At 38.6% G+C, this 22,668-nt stretch overlaps 1 protein-coding gene and 1 pseudogene across 1 annotated transcript; one reads left to right on the top strand and one right to left on the bottom strand.

Moving 5' to 3' along the window:
* Positions 1 to 415: 415 nt before the first annotated feature.
* On the top strand, positions 416 to 4,728 carry LOC143624888 (putative hexosyltransferase MUCI70). Its single transcript, XM_077095386.1, has 10 exons — positions 416 to 654; positions 724 to 1,011; positions 1,565 to 1,879; positions 1,960 to 2,170; positions 3,035 to 3,144; positions 3,221 to 3,420; positions 3,497 to 3,600; positions 3,675 to 3,862; positions 3,939 to 4,138; positions 4,456 to 4,728. Exons 2-10 carry the CDS (start codon positions 750 to 752, stop codon positions 4,726 to 4,728), a joined length of 1,863 nt encoding a protein of 620 aa, XP_076951501.1. The 5' UTR covers positions 416 to 654; positions 724 to 749.
* Positions 4,729 to 5,372: 644 nt separating this feature from the next.
* The window catches only part of LOC143624887 (linoleate 13S-lipoxygenase 3-1, chloroplastic-like), a 33,732-nt pseudogene continuing 16,436 nt past the window's right edge, over positions 5,373 to 22,668 (bottom strand).

Genomic DNA, 22,668 nt, shown 5'->3' with positions numbered 1-22,668 from the left:
AAAATTCAATTTTCCATGAAAATATTGCAACCCACAAGTTACAAACACAAAAATCTAACTTAAAAATGTAGAGCAACATGGTTAACCCGAAACCCAAGTAACCTGAACTCAACTAACCCGAACCTTAATAGGACCGGGTTGCGGGCTAGATTTTTTAAATAAAAATCTTACTAACCCGACCTGATTAACCTAAAACCCGTTTAAATTGACCCGATTAACACAACTAGTCACTGTAAATATGGTATATAAAGATCACATCCAATTATAAATCCATGTTTCGATAAATACCCACCCCATCCCCATAACACATCATCCCATTGATGGTGGGCTTTGCCTTCATTTAGGGCACATTGTTTTCACATCACATAACAATAATAAAATAAAATAAAATAAAATAAAATAAAATATTAAATGCCAGTTAAACTCACCCACCCATAGATTGTGCCACTAAAATCTATACATACAAATCTTTATAAGGATCTTTTACAACCGAAAATAACCGAGCAGCTGAAATATTATTATTATTTGCTCTGCACATCTTCTTCTTCACCAGACCCCTCAAACCCAAATCTTTGTGGGTTTTCTGATAAACAATCAACAACTCAAGAAACCCATTGGATCTGCAAATTATCAAGAATTAGGGTTGCCAATGAGGTAAAGATTCTTGCTTTATTGGATTAAACCATTGAAAAATTGAAACTTTGATAATAATTTGGTTTGTAGATTGAGATTTTGGAGGAAAGACAACAATGACTAGTGGGTCATTGGGTATAAGATCATCAAGCTATGGCTCTTTATTGCAACATCAACAACAGATTCAAAATGGACAAAAACATAATCAGTCAACACCACCAGTTGCTTCAAGAAAACCTAATAAGATGTTTGTTAATAAAGACAAGGAGAATATGTTCATGTGGATGTTTATGTTTCTGCATAGGAAGAAAGTTGGAATGATGTTCTTGTGTCTGGTTTCAGTTGCAGCTTTGTTGTGGGTACTTTATGTTGGCAAAGGTGTGATTTTTATCCTCTTAAAGATCAAATTTGCTTGATTGTAGCTCTATTTGTTTCCGAGAGTTTGCGGTTTGTTATGTCGGTTCATTGTTATTAATTGTGTTTGAATCTTGGTTAATTTTTGGCTTAGTGTTGTACATTTTTAACAAAATTGTGTGAACACCATCTTTATTTTGATTAATACTGAGCTCAATTTAGTTTTTGAGTCATTATTAAATGGTCCTTTTTGTACAAAGTTAGCTCAATTTCATAACTTGATCTGTACTAATATTTAATGTGTATTAACTTACTGCATTTTGTTTAGTTTTGGGCTGAATTTCATTTATGGGTCTTTAACTTGACTGCATTTTGTACACATTTACCTCAGGTTACCATCTTTTCTTTAGTAATATAACAAATTTACTACATTTTTATTGATTTTTAGCTTGATTTGGATTCCGGGTCGTTGTACATTGTACTAAAGTTTGTACATTTTTAGCTCAACTTGCATTTTTGATCGCGATCAACCCCTCGTTGTAACCGATACTTACTAAAATCTTGATTGATCTTGCAGGCGAGGTTACACAAGAAGTTCAGAATATCCAAAGTTTAGACTTCAAGAACGATTCCATCACAAATTCTTCACCAATAATTGCTAATGAACAAAAAGTAAATGATATTAATTCTTCATCAACAAATCATGATATGAAGATTACTTTAAATAACGACAAACAAATTACAACCGTCTCACCACCACCGACAACGCTGCCACCATCACTGCCGCCACCACCTATTTATTTCACTGGATACACCCTTCCTCATGGCCACCCTTGCGAAAACTTCCCAATGCCGCCACCACCTGCAGAAAAGAAAAGAACGGGCCCACGTCGTGAGTTTTTATAACCTCACACTTCATTTTAAAATTTTATATATTTTTCTAACTTTTATTTCCATTTTGCGACATGCCAGCATGTCCGGTGTGTTACCTTCCTGTGGTAGAAGCTATTTCAATGATGCCAAATGCCTCGTCATTTTCTCCGATTCTTCAAAATTTGACATACATTCATGAAGAAAATCTAACCAAAAGTGAATTTGGTGGTTCTGAATTCGGTGGATATCCTTCTTTGAAGCAAAGACTTGAATCTTTTGACATAAAAGAGTCAATGACTGTCCATTGCGGGTATGATTTTCTCCAAAGCGGTTTAATATGTGTACTTTGTTGGTATGGGTCGAATTGGGTTGACATTGACCTGAAACACCTTTCGTCCAAATTTTATAAGATTTTACAGAGATAGTTTACAAAATATGATTATGATAATAATCTATTTTTTTAAACAACATGATTTAGGGGATAATGCATACTTTTGCATGTTTGACCCGTTAGAGATAATACATAACCAGAATCAACACATTGATAAGTATGAATGGAAATTCCTGACACGAACTGTTAACACGGTACAACTTGACACGAAATTAAGCGGTTTTGGGTTTGAGTTAAAAAGGTTGGGTTCATAAATGGATTGACATGTTTAGGCCACAATTAAACCCGTTTAACTAATCGTGTTAAATGGCTTAACAGGCACACAGAATTTTTATAACTCGTTTATCAAGACTATATAATTATTTTAAATGATTAAATATATTAAATATTGAATATATGAGTATATGAATATTTGAATTATATGATATATGATATATGATATATGATATTTATTATATCCTAAAATAATATATTCCTAAAACTAAAACTATAAAACAGGTTGGGTCGTGTCATTTGTGTTGCTGAACGGGTTATTTTTAATCGCGTTGTACAGCTTGTGTCGTGTAGCCCGTTTTTGATACATGTCCGTGTTCATGTTCAATGATACGTTTAGTTAAACGAGGCGTGTTTGTGTTTGGTAACTGTGTTAATTGTGTTGTGCCTGACCCTTTTAACATGGTTAAACATGTTTTGCTAGCCCTAAATTCATAATTAAATGGTTCAAAATATATTTTATTTATTTTCGTTAATTCTTCTCTAGTTAATACATAACTATGCAAGCAGATTTGTTAAAGGAGATAAACCGGGCCACAAAACCGGATTTGATATTGATGATTCGGACCTTTTTGAGATGGATCAGTGTCGGGGAGTGCTCGTTGCATCCGCCATCTTTGGTATCATATTAAAACACTCTACTCAAAGTTTACTACTTTATAACTTGTCAATCTTTTTATAGTTCGTGTTTGTTAGGCGCGTATGACATGATTAAACAACCCAAAAACATCAGTGAAACCGCAAAGAAAGATGTATGCTTTTTCATGTTTGTTGATGAAGAAACTGCTAGTTTTTTGAGAAACTCAAGTGATCTTGATGATAGCAAACGGATCGGATTATGGCAAATCGTAGTTGTCCATAATTTACCGTATTCTGATCCAAGACGCAATGGAAAGGTATATTATTTACGTGATATAAAGTAAAAACTCGAGCTTATAGAATATTATTCATAATAAAGTTACATATTTGCAGGTTCCAAAACTTTTATTACATAGGCTTTTCCCAAACGTTCGTTATTCGCTATGGGTTGATGGAAAACTCGAGCTCGTTGTGGACCCGTATCAAATTCTTGAAAGGTGTTAACTTTTTAATGTAATGTTATTATATGTTCTTATATAATATTAAAAGTTTAAATCTTTATAATATTCAGGTTCTTGTGGAGGGAGAATGCTAGTTTTGCCATATCTAGACATTACAAGCGGTTTGATGTGTTTGTAGAAGCCGAAGCTAATAAAGCAGCTGCAAAGTATGACAATGCTTCCATTGACTTACAAATTGACTTTTATAGAAAAGAGGGGCTGACCCCGTATTCTGAGGCTAAACTTCCTATTAGAAGCGGTATAATACACACAATTATCATTAGTTTGTATAATTTGTTAATTAGTTTGTGTTTAATTTTGTTTTAATTATGCAGATGTACCGGAAGGATGCGTGGTAATACGGGAACATATTCCTATATCGAACCTTTTTACTTGTCTTTGGTTCAATGAAGTTGACCGGTTTACTTCACGAGATCAGATTAGTTTTTCAACCGTGAGGGATAAGATCACATCTAAAACGAATTGGACCGTTCATATGTTTTGGGATTGTCAAAGGCGAAATTTTGTTGTTCAGGTATTTATTCTATGTTGATATTGTTACCTCTAATTTTATAAAGTCAAAAGATGGTTTATGACTTTTTTCTAATGTAATCTTGATTAGTGTTTGGTTTCAAACTTAAGTGGTGTTATTTTGAAAGTTTTGATAAGATTTGCACATGGTTAAAAAGATTTCTAAAGATTTTCAAGATTTTGGATTTAAAAATTGATTCTTTTGATATCAAAAGTCAATGTCATGCAACTTTCTTGATCCACTTTGACTTTCTTGATTTTGAAGATTTTCTACAATTGTCTTATTTGACAATGCTGATTCTATTGGTTCCTCTCTTTCAGGGATACCATCGTGATATTCTCGAGCATTGGCCACCGCCACCACCACCACCTCTATTGCCGCCACTGCCACTGCTGCTGACTCTTCCTGGAGCACCTCCTACGGTTACTATGCAACCACCCTCCGCCCTGACTGTTGAAACACCAAACATATCAGCTTTAGAAACAAGCATGGAACATATTGTAAGTAATTCCACAAAGATCCCATCCGCGAGACGTCGAAGAAGGTTCGGTTCAAGGCGGCACCGCAAAGTTGTTGGGACAACTCCAAACTAAAAAGATTTGTACATAAAAAAATTAGTTTTATTGGTTTATCAATTTTAGTTGTATATATACTTTTTAAGATCATGATAATGAATTTTACCTTGCAATTTTGCTTCCTTTTTGTAATTTAAACATGTATTAAATTACAAATTATTTATAATTTCTTATATTTATACCAGAAATTTGAAGGGAAAAATAGAAGTCTATAGGTTCAGTAAACTTAAGTGCAAACCAACTATTGCTTCATGGGCTGCATAGTGTGCAACATTTCATTTAGTAATTTCTGCCTGCCTTATGATTTTTGTCAGTCAGATTATAAATACTAGTGGTATCATCACAGTAAAAGTAGTAAACTGAACTGCCTTATGATTTAGCAATTGCTGTCTGCCTTATGTTTATTACAACACTTTTGTTTGATTACACTGAATATTGTATACAAATGATGAAAATGCACTTTCATCAATTGCACCCTTTCAAAGTGACGGTTGAAAATAACATAATGATGATACTTAGGATATAAAACTATAATAATTCATGTAATAATAGTTGCTTTATGCATCCTTTTATATATATCGGTCTTCTTGACTTAACACTCCTGACCGGCTTTATTTTAAACGACCATAAACTGCATTATTATTCAGTGTGCTTTCAGATTGTTATATGCTATTCGGTACACCTCTGCCGGTAACCCCAGGATTTGAAGTTGGCATGAGAAGCTCGTAAGGAGGAACTCCAACACCACATCTGTTCCTAAGCCTTGTATCACCATTCCTCCTATTTATCTCACTTTCAATTCTTTTAACTTCCACTGAAAATTTATAAAATGCCTCAATAATCTTTGGCTCACAAGGCCACCCAGTGTACACATCTTTCATCTCTCCAAGATACTCCTCCTCATGTGAATGTGCCGAGATTATATCAATAATGGCCATGTATTTTGTTGATTCTATCAAACTAGGCAAAGAAGCAACAAAATAGCCGTGTGGATCAGCCATGAAACTTGCAAACTCAAGGTCATGTTGTTGGGGTATAAGTTTTTGCATAAGTGGTGGCCTATTTGGAACATATCCGCCGTAGTGATACTGCCCAAAATTAAGTGCTGCATGTTGCCTCGTTGATATCCATATTAGAGTTGTTAGTATCTCTGCAAGTGTCTCAGGAGTGCTTAGTTTAGGCCACCAATTAGCTTCACGAAGATCGGCGTGCCCCACATTAACGGCTTCACTATACCATGACTGAAGTTCTGTGTCCGATATAATAGCATTTTCATCCGGGTAGTAATGATTTACACAAGTATGCACAAGCTCTTGAATTGCGGACCAAATGAGAAGCCCATCATTGGCATATGGGTAGTCTTCAATGAGTAGTCTTAGCCCATGGGGCTTTGTTTCATCAGGTACTGCTATTCCTCTGCAACCAAAGTCGAGTAAAGTTCATAGAAAATGTTATATGTTGTTTTTAAGCTATCATGACTATTTGACTTCAAATATTCCATTAAAATAATATATATATATATATATATATATATATATATATATATATATATATATATATATATATATATATATTCTTTTACACCGAAATAGAAGGCAAACAGACAGCAAGCTGCGCGCTAGCCCCTATTTAATTATTTAAACTTTTTTTTTATTTTTCTTTTTCTTTGTTGGTCTAATGGTGTTGAATTCTTACCTTCGTATTAAATCTGCAGGAAGACCTTCCAAGTCAAAGCGCCACCAGTCACAATAGGCAGCACATACCATCTCCATGCTGTATTTCCTAGGAGAAAAGTGGCTCTCTATAATCCCTTCTACAGATATAAGACTCTCACGTGCCATTGCATTTATTGAGAGTGTATGTTTCATGTGGACATTTAGAAGCTTGAAAATTGGATGCATTGAGCTCAAGTGTCGGTGAGTGGCTATTATGAATGGTTCGATACATGCATGAACCCGCAACCTATATATCCAATATATAAACTCAGTAATTTGTATTTTTTGCTTGCCATTTTGAAAAGGGTGCAAATTCACAAGTACATTTGACATACCAATGATGGATAAGTTGGTGAACACCGGTGTCATTAGAGCATACATGAGCTTTGCCTAGATTCCACAGCCACTTGGTGGTTGCATCAACTGGAGGAGTGAGAACTTGTTTTGACGGGAAATTGGTGTCATTTGGAGGAAGGCTGAGCTCGATTGCAATGGGATTTAGAGTTCCCAATGTTGACAACACGAAGATTGTACGGGTTGCATACGCTTTTCGGTCTTCTTGGGCATTGATCCTCTCTAAAAATGGAAGGTAAATGTCATGGTAATCCAATATGAACAGCTTGTTTTCATCCAAGGCCTGAAAGTAAAAAAAATAGAGTTTGAAATTCAAACAGAAAAATCAACACCAACATTTCTATACGTAAAATTACCGACATAGGCATGTTTGGCTAATATTCATCCAAAATAATAGGCATGGAACTAAAAACTAACAAAAATCTCAAAAATAGGCAAAACTAATAGAGCAATGTCATCTAACACCATGGGCACCACTAAATTTAATACAAAATTGAGTTGGCAACACCTTATCATGTCATGTAGTGGCGAAACTTGGGCTTAATCAAAGGAGTGCCCAAAGTCGCGGAAACATATTTTATGGGTGTCAATACCTGTAAAAATTTTCATACGAAATCGCGAAAATTTACACTACTAAGTGAAAAACGAGGGTGACCGGGGACACCGCGGGTCCTTCATAACCTTCGCCCCTCATGTCATGTGTTTCAATACGGCTACAATGGTGCCTATGTCAGTTAATCTTGGTAAAGATGTATTGTATATTGTATTACGTAACATCAGATTACAAAGGATACAAGTAATAAACATAATTACACACAAGCCCTTCTATTATACTAATATGTATGTATGTATGTATCTAAACTGTCTAATAGTCCCCCTCAAGCTAAGCCCGGGAAACTAGCTGTAGCTTGTCCCGTAGAAGCATGAATCGATCTGAGGGCAGTGGCTTGGTAAAGACATCAGCAATCTGGTCATGTGTGGAGATAAACTGAACAGACAGTCTTCTTTGAGCAACCTTTTCTCGCACAAAATGAAAATCAACTTCAACATGCTTTGTGCGAGCGTGAAAGACTGGATTAGCTGATAAGTATGTGGCACCAAGATTATCACACCATAAGATGGGAGCAGACTTAACTGGTACTCCAAGTTCACGGAGAAGCGCTTCAAGCTAAGTTAGTTCAGTAACTGTATCGGCTAATGATTTGTATTCAGATTCAGTTGATGACATGGATATCGTACGTTGTTTCCGAGCTGACCAAGAGACAAGATTAGATCCAAGATATATGGCAAAACCCCCTGTGGATCGACGGTCATCTGGACAACCTGCCCAGTCTGCATCTGAGTAGGCAGTGAGAGGTCGATAGTGAGCATCAGTATAAGCATGTGGCGCCAGAAGATCGTTGAAAAAGAAGACCATGATCTAAACTTCCCTGAAGATAACGGAGGATTCGTTTAACAGCTGACCAATGATTTTGTGTAGGCGAATACATAAATTGACAAACTTTGTTAACTGCAAAGGCGATATCCGGTCGTGTCAGGGTGAGATATTGCAAAGCTCCGACAAGCTGACGATACTTTACCGGGTTGTCAAAGGGGGGACTGTTACCAAGAGCTAGATTAGCTGAGGTGGAGCACGGAGATGAAACAAGCTTCGATGTGGAGAGACCTGCTTTGTTTAAAATCTCCAAGATGTACTTCTTTTGTGAAAGCAATAAATTAGGCCCGTTGGATGTAACTTTAATCCCCAAGAAATAAGACAGATTTCCCATATCTTGCAGAGCAAAGGTAGTACTCAGATGTTGAACAACTTTGTCAATGGCAGCCGGACTGTTGCCCTTCAAAATAATATCATCAACATACACGAGCATGTATAAAAGAGTACTTGCTTGGGAGTAAATAAAAAGTGAAGGATCAGTATTTGACCCTTTAAAGCCAAGATGTTGAAGAGCCCCAGATAAGCGTTGGAACCATGCCTGAGGTGCCTGTTTTAGACCATATAGAGATTTGTGCAACAAGCATAAATGGTCTGGTTTGGCAGGATCAGTAAATCCGGGTGGTTGTCTTAAATAAACTGTCTCACGCAAATCACCATTTAAAAATGCATTTTGAACATCTAATTGTCGAAGAGACCACCCGCGGGTAACGGCCAAGGAAAGAACCATGCGAATTGTGGTTGCCTTGACAACTGGACTGAAGGTTTCATGATAGTCAATACCAGCCTATTGATTGAAACCTTTGGCAACGAGACGAGCCTTGTACCTTGTAATGGCTCCATGTTGATCCCATTTGATCTTATAAACCCACTTGCAATCAACTACATTAACATTCGAAACTGGTGGAACCAAAGTCCATGTACCATTTTTCACAAGTGCGTTGTATTCAGCAGCCATGGCATCCCACCATTGAGGGTATTTGTGTGCAACGGTGAAGGTGGTGGGTTCAGTTTGGGTAGGGTCAGAGGTGGCGGTAAAGGCAGATGGTTGGTAAGGTTTAGTTTTAGAGGGATTTGGTCTAAGGTTGGCAGGACGGGTGCGGTTGGGAGGAGCAGTGGTGGATGATTGAGTGGGTTGGGTAGACTGTGTTTGTGTAGTTGTGGATTGTTTGGGACGTCGCTGATAGGTTTGAATGGAAGGTGTGTGGGTTGTTTGAGGTGAAGGTGGGGCTGGATCAGGGATGTTTGTGATGACAGGTGGTGTCGGTGTTAGGGCTGGATCAGGGATGTTTGTGGTGACAGGTGGTGTCTGTGGTGAGGCCATAGGGGTTGAAATGGGATCTGGTGTGGTAGATGAGTTAGAAGAATTGGGAAAATTTGGAGGTATGGGAAATGAGGATACATAAGATCAGGTTGTGGGGAAGGAGTTGTGATAGGTGGTGGTTGAGAGAATGGAAAAAGATGTTCGTTGAAACGGACATGTCGTGCAATATAGAGGCGATGTGTGTGGGAATCTAGACAACGGTAACCATGGTGAGAAGAACTATAACCTAGAAAGACACACGGTGTAGAACGAAAATCCATTTTGTGTTTATTGTAAGGACGTAAGTGAGGATAGCATTGGCATCCAAACACACGTAAAAAGGAAAGGTCAGGTGCTCGTTTGAAAATGTGTTCAAACGGAGAGATTTTGGAAGCAACACGAGAGGGCATGCGATTTATGAGATACACGGCGGTGTCGAAAGCAAAGTGCCAAAAACGTTGAGGGACACCCGACTGAGCGAGAAGAGTAAGCCCGGTTTCAACAACATGTCTGTGACGTCGCTCAACAAAACCATTTTGTTCACTTGTGTGAGGACAAGATAAGCGATGTATTATACCAAGTGATGAAAAGTAGGGAGAAAGGGGTCGAAATTCACCACCCCAATCTGTTTGAATAGATTTTAATTTTGTGTTAAATTGTCATTCAACCATAGCATGAAATTGTTTGAAAACCGTGCAAACATCAGATTTATGTTTAAACGGATAAAACCACATGTAGCGAGTGAAATGATCAACACAGAGTAAAAAGTAACTATCACCATTTGATGATTTAACAGGTGTAGGCCCCCAAACATCATAAAAAATCAAATCCAAAACATTATTACTCTGAAAAGTTGATGATAACAAATGAAGTTTTGAGGATTTCCCCATGTGACAAGAAGTACAAGAGAAACTCAAACTTTTATTACTGACAGGAAGTGAGAAATTTAAAATCATAGACTTCAAAAGATCTGGATGTGGATGCCCAAGTCTTCGATGCCATGTATCAGTAGAAGCACGAACAGCAGAAAAAGCAACTTTATTAAGAGAACGAAGTATGTCAGATATGGAAAAAGTTTTTGTGGTGGAATGAATTTTGGTTGAACCAATATATGTAAACCCTCACCGTTGCCAACATGAAGAGAATCCTCACCGTAATAGGGTGTAGAATTATCAAGGCCGTGAAGGTCTGATGCAACATGACTGTTGGAGCCAGTGTCTGGGAGCCATGCAGTTGATGCTTGTGAGCGGAAATCAGCATAGTTGGCAGTTGGTTGCGGTGACCTCAATGTATTCGGATCACGATTGGGGCAAAGAGATGGTATATGTCCAATTCCACACCTGTTACAAGTACCATGAACCAGATTTTGATTAGTTGACCAATTAAATTGACCATGATTACCACCATTGTTGTTGTAATAGCGAGAGTTGCCACGTCCCCCACGACCTCTATTTGAATAATCGCGACCGTGACCACGGGAAGCATACATGGCTTGCGGCTGTGAAAATGGCGTCTGTGGGAGACCTAGTTGAGACATAAGCTGTTGAAGAGCAGCAACAATGTCATTAGGTATGGAAGAGGTGGCCGTAGGTGGGGACGGTTTAGTGGTGGTAGCCGTGAAAACCTGAGGAGAAACCGGATCAGGTTTCTTAACCATATAATCATGATCTGAGATAAGACCATTTAATTCAGAAAAGGCAGTAGGAAATTGACGTCCTAATACAGTGGACTTCAAGATATTGTACTCATTACGAAGGCCGGTCAATACATGCATAACTAGATCATTTTCTTTTACCGGTTCTCCGATGTTTGCCAAGGCATCAGCATACCCTTGTGCTCTTGTGAGATATGCTGTAATAGTTTCATCATCTGTCATCTGGATTCTGAGAAGTTGTTGTTTTAGTGTGTACACTCGAGAGGATGTGTTGGGAGCAAAAGCATGCTCCAAAGCCAGCCATAATTCACGAGAAGTGGTGCCCTGAACATGTTGAAAGACACCTTCAGAAATTGTTGAAAGAAGCAACATACGTACATGGGCATCATTGGAGACCCACGTTTCATAATTAGGGTTCGGTTGGGTTGTGGGAGGGATTTCTTTGCTGGCAGAAGAAGTTGTAATGGTGGAATCTGGACACGGGATAGTTCCATCTACATAACCAAAAAGTTTATTGGTTACAAGAAAAGGTTGAATCATTGTTTTCCAATAACCATAGTTAGTGGAAGAGAGGGTGAAACCGAATTTGTGAGAGTTGTGATTGGTCTTTTCGGCTGTAGTGAAGGAGGGAAGCAACGCCATTGATTTGTATTTGCTGGAGATCAGTTGATCGAAAAAGAGGAGAGGAGGGTGATGGTGGCGGCTGTTTTAGGGTTGCAGAGCAAGGCTCTGATACCAAGTTAATCTTGGTAAAGATGTATTGTATATTGTATTACGTAACATCAGATTACAAAGGATATAAGTAATAAACATAATTACACACAAGCCCTTCTATTATACTAATATGTATGTATGTATCTAAACTGTCTAATAATGGCCCTATACGTAAATAAAAGGGCTACATGGGTATCATGCCAGCTAAGGCTCCAGAGGTGTGTCTTGTTGGCCACCTCTGGAGTCGTGACAGACAAGGCACCTATCCTGTTTATTCATGCTTAGGCACCACCTTAGCCCAAATGAGAAACATGTCAGGCTATAGTGTTGCCAACTCATTTTTACATGAATTTTTTTACGTCCGGGTTAAACTTAAGCTGGTGATTAGTGATGGCAAAGGGCTTATATGTCATTTTTTCTGTTGGTTTTGACAATTTTGGTTACTTTTTAATTCCCTGATTATATTGGTAATTATTTTCCCATTTCTAAATCATTAGTGCTTCTTATATTCTATTAATCAACGTCTGTTGGAAGATGTACCTGTCGTACAGACATTCCATTGAGGTGACTTATAATGTGTTCCTCTTTAAGAGCTGATTCTGGTGGTCCATATAATGAAGGGTCGCCAAGCAGTTTGCTCACAAGAGGAAATACCTGTAGATACATAACTGAATGTCGTTAAAGTAATGCTAGCAATTGATCTTATGATCGGTTTGATTGAGATCGAATATATAGGAACATATAACCTTCAACTTTTCTATGCTCACAGGGTTTATCCCAACAAGGGTTTGACGAGCAAGTTCATCTTCTTGCACGTAGCTTGTTACATTCCCTAGAATTTCAGTGACGTTTATTTTATGATTTACAAACAATATAAATGATGATTGCACATAACTTTGATTTGCTAGTCGTGTTTGCACTTACAAGGCACGTTTTTTGGTGTATCAAACTTGAAGATATCCCAAACCTTCAATAGTCCATGCATATTCATATTCTTATAAAGACTTGTAAAATCTGTAATATTCCTAGACACACCATTCTGGTTGTAGAAAGTGGCCATGGGAGGAATATTATCACTCCCTTCCAAATATCATTCATGATATCTTTGCGCCTTGTCCCCTCAAAAACTTCATCTCTTGGAACATAAGTTGAAGAAATCATTGCATTCATTGGCTTTTCAGTAATTTCATCTATATAGTATTAGGGAATTATATTACTTTCTTGGTTTTCATGAGTAACCAATCTTACTATTTGGAACATTAAAAGGGTTATTGGATTTTAATAATCCCAACTTTGACATATTAGCTGGCGGTAAATTCAACCTTAAACATATTTTCTTACGGTCCCAAGTTTTAACTCATTTTCCTCCAGCAATCCCGTAAATAGAAAAATAACTCCTTTAGCTTTTTGATGAAATGGAAAACACATATAAGATTGCTGGAGGAAAATATGCTGATCGTTGGGACTGTTAGAAAATAATTTTTAAGTTGGGTTTAGCGTCGACCAATAGGTCAAAGTTGGGATTATTAACATCCAATATCTCGAATTAAGAAACAAACTTACCAGTACTTGTGGAGGGACGTCCTGTACGACAACGCCTCAGATGTGGGTTTGTTTCACCTCCTGACGTCGGCCTTGCAAATTTAGCTCCCTGATTAGGATTCCCAAGATCATTATACTTGTCATAATCATATATTGTGTCTGTAGACAATCTTTCTCCATTTCCATCTCCTCTCTTGGTTTTGAGTTCCTTAGCTTTCAAGTATTTCTTGGTAAATATGCATGTATAATCCATTAATTAATACATAAAATCAATGGTAGAAAACTTGATACTTAATTTGCTTCTTTTATGCACAACCCGTAGAAAACTTGATACTTAATTTGCCTCTTTTTGTGCATGACCATGAGGTTATTCATGGTATTATCATTATTATAGCTTGTTGGTGCATCCAGAAGACCCGCAATGAGAAGTTTTTCAAAGGTAAAGAGGCGAAGGTGGATGATATTATTTGTGACATTAGGTCCTCTAGCTTTCTCTGGTACAAGTATAGATCAAGTTGCAAGGCGACAAGTTGGTCCAATTAATGTAAATTCTTTTTGATGTAGTCGTTTGTGTTTGTTCTTGCGTTCCTCCAAGTTGTGGAGGTTGATTGTGGCTTCGGCCTTTGCTTATAAAAGTTCACAATTAAAAAATAAAATAAAATTCGCTTCTTCTTATAAAAAGCGAATGCCCATCTAGCGGAATATCGCAGAATACAAATCAATATGTTATGTCTTTGAATGAGGAGTGTAAATAAAAGATAAATCGTACAGTTTAACTAATAAAGATTTTGAGGAATTCTGTCGGTGATTTTTCAACGGTACTTTTCAATGGCATTTTATCCGTCGGTGAAAGCCCTTGTTTTCTTGTACTGGAATTACTATATATATATATATATCCACATATACTATTAAAACAATTGAGATTGAGTCCACATGTCACTTTTCTGTTGGCTTATTTCCTATGTTTCCAATTATATCATTCACTTCTCTAATTTTCTAAACAATAAAATAAATCAAAAACAATTTTATTAATTCCCTAACCCGTTTGAATATATATGGATTGAATATTGACTAACAATTTCATTAATTCCCTAAATTAAAAAGAACTTACTATTGACTATATTGAATATATATGAAATATTGAATGAATATTTAATATTGAATTGAATATGAATATGGATTACCACCGCTATACCATACCCGTTTTCACATCCATTCTTTTTCTTTCATAATATAGAAACTCTTTTAACCTAATCACCTAAATCAAGTATTCCCTCTTTCACACCTCCATTATCTTCCACCGATCTCGAGCTTCATTTCATTGAATCCGGAAAATCAACCTTCCACATCGATGTTCCTGTTCAATGTCTGGAAGTTTACTCTTAGTGATTTCATCCTATCCATGCCTATCTTCACCATCGATCGACCACATGTTGGCTCACTAAACCATTAGGTATTACGTTGTATCTACTATTGTTATTTTGTTTGACAACTTTTGTTATGTTCATTGAAAATAAACGATTTTTTATTATTTGGATTTCATAATATTTTTTTGCCACACACCAGGTGTTATACCAATTATCAGTTTGTTTTATTTTGATTAGTATGTTTAATTGATATTTGATCTATAGGATTTAATATAAAACAACCTACACAATGATTACAATTTAAATTTTAATTATATCATAATTTGGTCTATTTTTTGATATATTAGAATTGATTCATATAATTTAATTGATTGATATGATTTATTAGTCCATGATTATTAAAAAAATCCCTAATTTTATGCTCTAAATTTACTATACTTATATCTTTATTTGTTATAGAACAATCTCAAATTTCAAAAACATTCTATTTATCTATATGTACTCTCAGCTGCACATAAAATTCTCACACATTCTCACTGTCTTGATCAAAATATTATTTGTTTTTTACAAGGTTTATAATTTTGTTCACTTATATATTTTATTATTTTTATTTGTTTCGTTCAAAGTATAATTATTCATTATTCAATGTTTAATCGTTTCTTTAATTTGAATATTTCTTAAACAGGAAGATGGAACCATCAAACATTACGATGTTGAACTGTCACACCCCGACCAAAGGCGGATTATACATCGGGGCGCCACATTTTGTTTCATTACCCGTGACACTATTGGGTGTCAATATTTATTAATACACATTTATCGCGCTGCGCGCAGCGCAACACAAGATAACATAAATCAACAAAAATCATTATATAATAAAGCAAAGTATTCGATCAACATAAACTTGTCTTGATACATTTTAATCTAGGTCCAAAATAAAAGAAAACTTCCTACGTGTCCACAAGCTCCAAAACAGCTACTGCAAACCTGAACATGTGTTAAAATAAACGTCAAACACTTGCGTGTTGGTGAGAAATCAAGTTTAATGCAATACAGTAAAACTGCGCGCAACACGTGTATGTCTAGAGTTTAGCAAGGGTGCAATCAGATTGTGATCAAGCCTAAGATAGATCATAGCTCATAGTTCAATCCGTGCTCCCAATTGAGCACAAAAACGAGAAAACATACTGTGCAAGTGTAAACAAAGAAAACCGTAAACGATTGGTCTCCCGTGTTCATCCAATGGATCCATGAAAACTTCGGAATAGGCCGAACAAAGCGGTTAATGATACACACATACAAATAACAGCCAAGTAAACATCCTCAACACATGGGACACTGCGCGACTAAAGTTCATAAACAGTTTAAGACTATAAGTATGTATAAACACATGAACATCCCAAAACATTAAAAATAAAAAGGGATTAGGTACGAGATAACTCACATGATAAACGGTGCGATGAAGATAAATAAAGCAAGAACCAAACAAGCAAGTTAACCTATAAGTAAAGATTATTGGTTTAACGATTGGTTTTAGTGTCTAGATTATAACTAACCATAGGTAATATGCATCGAGTTACTTAAACAAATTATAAACATTTACTAACCGAGATCGGGGCAGAAAAGAAGAGAAAGGAAAACAGAGGCAAGGAGAGCTGGAGTTATGTTGACGGCTGCGCTGCAAGGATCTTCAGCAGGGAGAAGGAGAAGAGATTAAGTGTCTGTGTGTGAAATGTTAAAGAAAAGGCTGGGTATAAATAGGCAAACCCTAGGGAACACAATCCTGGAAAAAGGGGAAGATATCACACCAAATCTAAGCAAAAGATATGGCAGCAGGAAAAGGGGGAAAAAGCTGTCAGGTTACTGTTCACAGCACATGGGATATGTCAGGCAAACACTGTTCAAGGTAAGGAAAAGAAGATCTCAAAAGATATTGTCAGTCACCTTTTTCTGTCAACCAATAGGATTGATGCGCATGCTGCGCCGAAAGCAACTTTTCAGACAAAGCAAGTTAGGTCAACAGCACAAAAGATACGATATCACCAAAGGTAAACGGCTGGATAAATCAAGATAAAAGACACAAGACTTAGCGCGAGAAAGCTGAGTGCGTGAGCGCGAAGGCACACACAGAAGGCTGTCACAGACAAACCTTAGCGCGTTGCGGGAAGAACCACAAATCCTTAGCGCGTCGCGGAACGAACTGAAATCCTTAGCGCGTCGCGGAACGAACATAAATCCTTAGCGCGTCGCGGGAAGAACATAAATCCTTAGCGCGTCGCGGGAAGAATTACAATTCTTAGCGCGCCGCGGGAAGAACTATAGTTCCTAGCGCGTAGCGCAGGAACAGTCAATCTTCACGCAGGCTTCCTTGTAAGGAGTTTAGCGCGTGGAGCTGCGCAGACATCCTTAGGCGGGAAGAGCCAAAAGACAAGCAAGGAGTTAAGAGAAAAAGGGGTTCAAGGCTCAAGGGTTAAACAAAAGGGGGGGAATGGCAAGAGAAAAGGAGGCGGGACGGCGGAAAGAAAAGAGAAGAAGAGGAAGGAGAGGCGGAAGGAACATTTTAAAAATATATATATACATAAAGATTTATTAAAGGTTAGATTTATAAAGATTATAATTAATTTTTAAATCATAAAAAGAATCGGATCAGAAAACGGGTATCTGGGTCGGGTCGGATTCGGGCAGATGTTACAGTCTCCCCTACTTTAAGAAATTTCGTCCCGAAATTTATCTCCAAGTAGGATGCGCAAAGAAAAGGTACGGGGATAAGGTCGATCAAAATCGTTTTCATTAAGGTTAAGCGTGCAAACCATGATTTTATTAAAATAGTTTCGCCATTAGCCAATTCAACAAGAAGTTTTCCTTAAGCAAAATGCGCGGTCGCGCGAGCTTCTGCTCAAACGCGCGAGAAATAAAACTATCGGCACCAGTAACAAAAAGTATAGATGCGTAATAAAAAAAATGTACCATTAACTACGTCAATAAATCGCTTGCGCTCGGTGCGCGGTTATAAGTTTGTTAGCGCGTCACTTGGTTCAAAATTTGGTTCACCGGATTCGCTTGAGTAATCTGGACTTGTAGCCTCGGGCACGCGTTCCGGAAATGACTGGGATCACCGCAGTTATAGCACGACCTGGGTCGTGGGTTTTGGTAGGTTGGTTGTGGGTTCTGCGGGTAGACTGGTGGTGTTTGCACAATTGGGTTGGCGGGAGGGACTCTACAGTACTCAGCAGAGTGACCAGCGCGGCCACATTGGTTACATTGCCTACACGAGGCTTGAGTTGGGTGATGAAATTTACAGGTTGGGCAGAAGGGCTGATTTCCTGTGTAGGGTTTCTTAGTTGGCGGGGTAGGGAGTGCAGGATTAGTTAAGGCATAGTTATGGACTACAGGGGGAGTTGGGTAGGTAGACAGTGGGTTAGGCGCGTATACTGGAGGTTGGTAAAGGGGTTGCTGGACAACGAGTGGGTTAGTAAGCGCGTAAGCTTGATGATTGGTTTTGCGCCTTCGTTTATGGTTTGAGGGTTCTGGCTTGGTTTCTGTTGGTTCTGGGTCAGTCTTGGTGGGTTTGGTCTTTTCAGTTCCCCGCAGGAACAGGGTTCCTGCTCTGACATGGTTGTCGCTGAGCACAGCGGCCAACTCGATGGCGTCAGAGAGGGTTACTGGGTTTCTCGCCCATACCGAATCTTGAATTTCCATGGGAAGACCCCCAAGAAATTTTTCGATGGCTCGGCGGGAAGGGGTAACAAGGTGAGGGACAAGCAAACTTAGTTCGTGGAAGCGCGTCGCGTACTCGCGCGCTTCGCCACTGTACTGCTTCAAGTTCCAGAATTCCTCTTCGAGGCGCTTGACTTCGTTGGGAGGGCAGAATTCTCGCGTCAGAAGTTCCTTGAATTCCTCCCAGAGCATGCTAGAAGCAACCTCTGCGCCACGCGCATGAGTTACTCCGTTCCACCAAGTAAGCGCTCTAGATTCCAGGACACTTGAGGCGTATAAGGTTCGCTGGTTTGGAGGGCAATGGGTATGGAGAAAAGTGTTTTCAATTTTCTCGAGCCACTGGAGCATTACGGTGGCTCCTTCGAGACCTGTGAACTTTGGAGGTTTACCCGCATGAAAGGATTTAATATTGTAACCAGAGTGGTTGATATTGTTTTGGTTTAAGGCTTGGGCTATCGCGGCGGCCATTTCCTGGGAACGTTGCTGCCTACGTCTGCGCGCGGCTTCTCTCCTCTGATGACGAGCTGATAGTGGAGGCATTCTATAAAAGTTCTAGTTTTAGTTAATATCATGTTATGAGAAACCGTTTTAGCGCAAAGTATAACCTTGTTAAAGCTTGTTTCGCGAAGTTAGTTGCTAACAAAAGTTAAGGTAAAGTAAATGACTTTATATGCAGACTTAATGAAGGTAACAAATTCGAATCGAGAATCGACAATTCATGTATCACCATGACCTTCCGAATTCTCAATTAAAAAAAAAAAAATATACGAGCAAACGGGTATTGGAGATTGACGATTCATGTATCACCATGACTTTTCAATCCTCAATATAAAATATACAAGTAATATGCATTGGAGATTGACAATTCATGTATCACCATGACTTTTCACTCTTCAACTTAAAAATAATAAAGTAAATGGGAATTGAAAGTCAACTATTCATGTATCACCATGACTTCTCGGATTTTCAATTCCAACAAACGAACATAAACAAAAATCGAAAGATCGCGGAATAAAACATAACATCATATACTGCGCAGGCGCGAGCATATTTGTAAATAACGAGTAATTAACAATAAGCGCGCAAACACGAGATTTCTCTCATGCGCGAGAGGGGACTTAAGTTTTCTAGGTCGTTACGTCTAACCACCTATCCTAAAGTCAACGAGCTCTGATACCAATCTGTCACACCCCGACCAAAGGCGGATTATACATCGGGGCGCCACATTTTGTTTCATTACCCGTGACACTATTGGGTGTCAATATTTATTAATACACATTTATCGCGCTGCGCGCAGCGCAACACAAGATAACATAAATCAACAAAAATCATTATATAATAAAGCAAAGTATTCGATCAACATAAACTTGTCTTGATACATTTTAATCTAGGTCCAAAATAAAAGAAAACTTCCTACGTGTCCACAAGCTCCAAAACAGCTACTGCAAACCTGAACATGTGTTAAAATAAACGTCAAACACTTGCGTGTTGGTGAGAAATCAAGTTTAATGCAATACAGTAAAACTGCGCGCAACACGTGTATGTCTAGAGTTTAGCAAGGGTGCAATCAGATTGTGATCAAGCCTAAGATAGATCATAGCTCATAGTTCAATCCGTGCTCCCAATTGAGCACAAAAACGAGAAAACATACTGTGCAAGTGTAAACAAAGAAAACCGTAAACGATTGGTCTCCCGTGTTCATCCAATGGATCCATGAAAACTTCGGAATAGGCCGAACAAAGCGGTTAATGATACACACATACAAATAACAGCCAAGTAAACATCCTCAACACATGGGACACTGCGCGACTAAAGTTCATAAACAGTTTAAGACTATAAGTATGTATAAACACATGAACATCCCAAAACATTAAAAATAAAAAGGGATTAGGTACGAGATAACTCACATGATAAACGGTGCGATGAAGATAAATAAAGCAAGAACCAAACAAGCAAGTTAACCTATAAGTAAAGATTATTGGTTTAACGATTGGTTTTAGTGTCTAGATTATAACTAACCATAGGTAATATGCATCGAGTTACTTAAACAAATTATAAACATTTACTAACCGAGATCGGGGCAGAAAAGAAGAGAAAGGAAAACAGAGGCAAGGAGAGCTGGAGTTATGTTGACGGCTGCGCTGCAAGGATCTTCAGCAGGGAGAAGGAGAAGAGATTAAGTGTCTGTGTGTGAAATGTTAAAGAAAAGGCTGGGTATAAATAGGCAAACCCTAGGGAACACAATCCTGGAAAAAGGGGAAGATATCACACCAAATCTAAGCAAAAGATATGGCAGCAGGAAAAGGGGGAAAAAGCTGTCAGGTTACTGTTCACAGCACATGGGATATGTCAGGCAAACACTGTTCAAGGTAAGGAAAAGAAGATCTCAAAAGATATTGTCAGTCACCTTTTTCTGTCAACCAATAGGATTGATGCGCATGCTGCGCCGAAAGCAACTTTTCAGACAAAGCAAGTTAGGTCAACAGCACAAAAGATACGATATCACCAAAGGTAAACGGCTGGATAAATCAAGATAAAAGACACAAGACTTAGCGCGAGAAAGCTGAGTGCGTGAGCGCGAAGGCACACACAGAAGGCTGTCACAGACAAACCTTAGCGCGTTGCGGGAAGAACCACAAATCCTTAGCGCGTCGCGGAACGAACTGAAATCCTTAGCGCGTCGCGGAACGAACATAAATCCTTAGGGCGTCGCGGGAAGAACATAAATCCTTAGCGCGTCGCGGGAAGAATTACAATTCTTAGCGCGCCGCGGGAAGAACTATAGTTCCTAGCGCGTAGCGCAGGAACAGTCAATCTTCACGCAGGCTTCCTTGTAAGGAGTTTAGCGCGTGGAGCTGCGCAGACATCCTTAGGCGGGAAGAGCCAAAAGACAAGCAAGGAGTTAAGAGAAAAAGGGGTTCAAGGCTCAAGGGTTAAACAAAAGGGGGGGAATGGCAAGAGAAAAGGAGGCGGGACGGCGGAAAGAAAAGAGAAGAAGAGGAAGGAGAGGCGGAAGGAACATTTTAAAAATATATATATACATAAAGATTTATTAAAGGTTAGATTTATAAAGATTATAATTAATTTTTAAATCATAAAAAGAATCGGATCAGAAAACGGGTATCTGGGTCGGGTCGGATTCGGGCAGATGTTACATGAACCAGTTGGATATGACTAACAACGATTGTGTTCTCAAGGTTCGTATATTGAAACTATGACATCTCAAGGACAACAACAAACCCGTAGAAGATTGGCCCATAAAGATGATTTTGCAAGATGAAATGGTATTCTTATATACATACATAATTTTTAGACAGAATTACAAATTTTGTCCTTTAAAATAAGACGAATTACGGTTCGTGTCCTTTTCTAAGTTTCCTTGCAGGCGGTGTACTTTAAACTTTTTTTTCTTACAAGTTTTGTCCTTTACGCTAACTGGGTTAGAAAAACTCAGTTAAGTATGACATGTGCCAGACATGTGATGGGCATAATTGTAATTTTAATAGGGGAATGTATTATATATATTTTCTTTTCTTTCTCTCTTCTTTCTCTCTAAGCCACCACCATCACCATAAATTCCGGCCACCATAAATTCCGTACTACCTCGACGCCATCGCCATCGGAGCTTACGGCGCCTCCGACCACGGCGTTTTTGTTTCTGCTTCTGCCAGAAACGGTGGTCCCGGCGGACTGACTGTTACGAACGTGGCGCCGTGGGTGGCTACTGTCTGCGCCGGAGCGATTGACCGTGACTTCCCCGCCGACGTGAAGTTAGGTAACGGGAAACTGATTCCAGGTGTGAGCGTCTACGGTGGGCCCGCATTGGTGCAACACCGTCTCTATCCGTTGATTTACGCCGGGAACGAAGGCGGAGATGGTTACTCGGCTTCCTTGTGCCTAGAAGGTTCGTTAAACCCGAATTCAGCTTGATCGACAACAGAATTCCACCTTCATCAATCACAAACCGCCTGATTTCATCAACACCGATCAAATTTCTCAACACCCCACACGCCAAACCGACCAACTCACCACCCGAACCAGACACAACAGCATCATCACAACCATTTTCACAAATCTTTAACAACGCAGACACACCACCGTGAGCAGAAACCGACCACGCGTTGTCACAGTTCGCCGTGACTTTCATCAAACACCTGGCA

This window comes from Bidens hawaiensis, unplaced genomic scaffold, assembly GCF_021521415.1.
Source record: "Bidens hawaiensis isolate Kalapana, Puna unplaced genomic scaffold, B.hawaiensis_p1.1 tig00003988_1, whole genome shotgun sequence".
NCBI lineage: Eukaryota > Viridiplantae > Streptophyta > Magnoliopsida > Asterales > Asteraceae > Bidens > Bidens hawaiensis.
The sequence above is the reverse complement of the archived record's forward strand: the minus strand, read 5'-3'. Positions and strand labels throughout refer to the sequence as shown.

Excerpts from the sequence above, each read along its gene's own strand:
- LOC143624888 (XM_077095386.1), top strand. The coding sequence starts at position 750 with ATGACTAGTGGGTCATTGGGTATAAGATCATCAAGCTATGGCTCTTTA. Across the intron at positions 3,421-3,496 it reads ATCCAAGACGCAATGGAAAG|GTTCCAAAACTTTTATTACA; the intron begins GTATATTATTTA and ends ACATATTTGCAG. Across the intron at positions 3,863-3,938 it reads TAAACTTCCTATTAGAAGCG|ATGTACCGGAAGGATGCGTG; the intron begins GTATAATACACA and ends TTAATTATGCAG.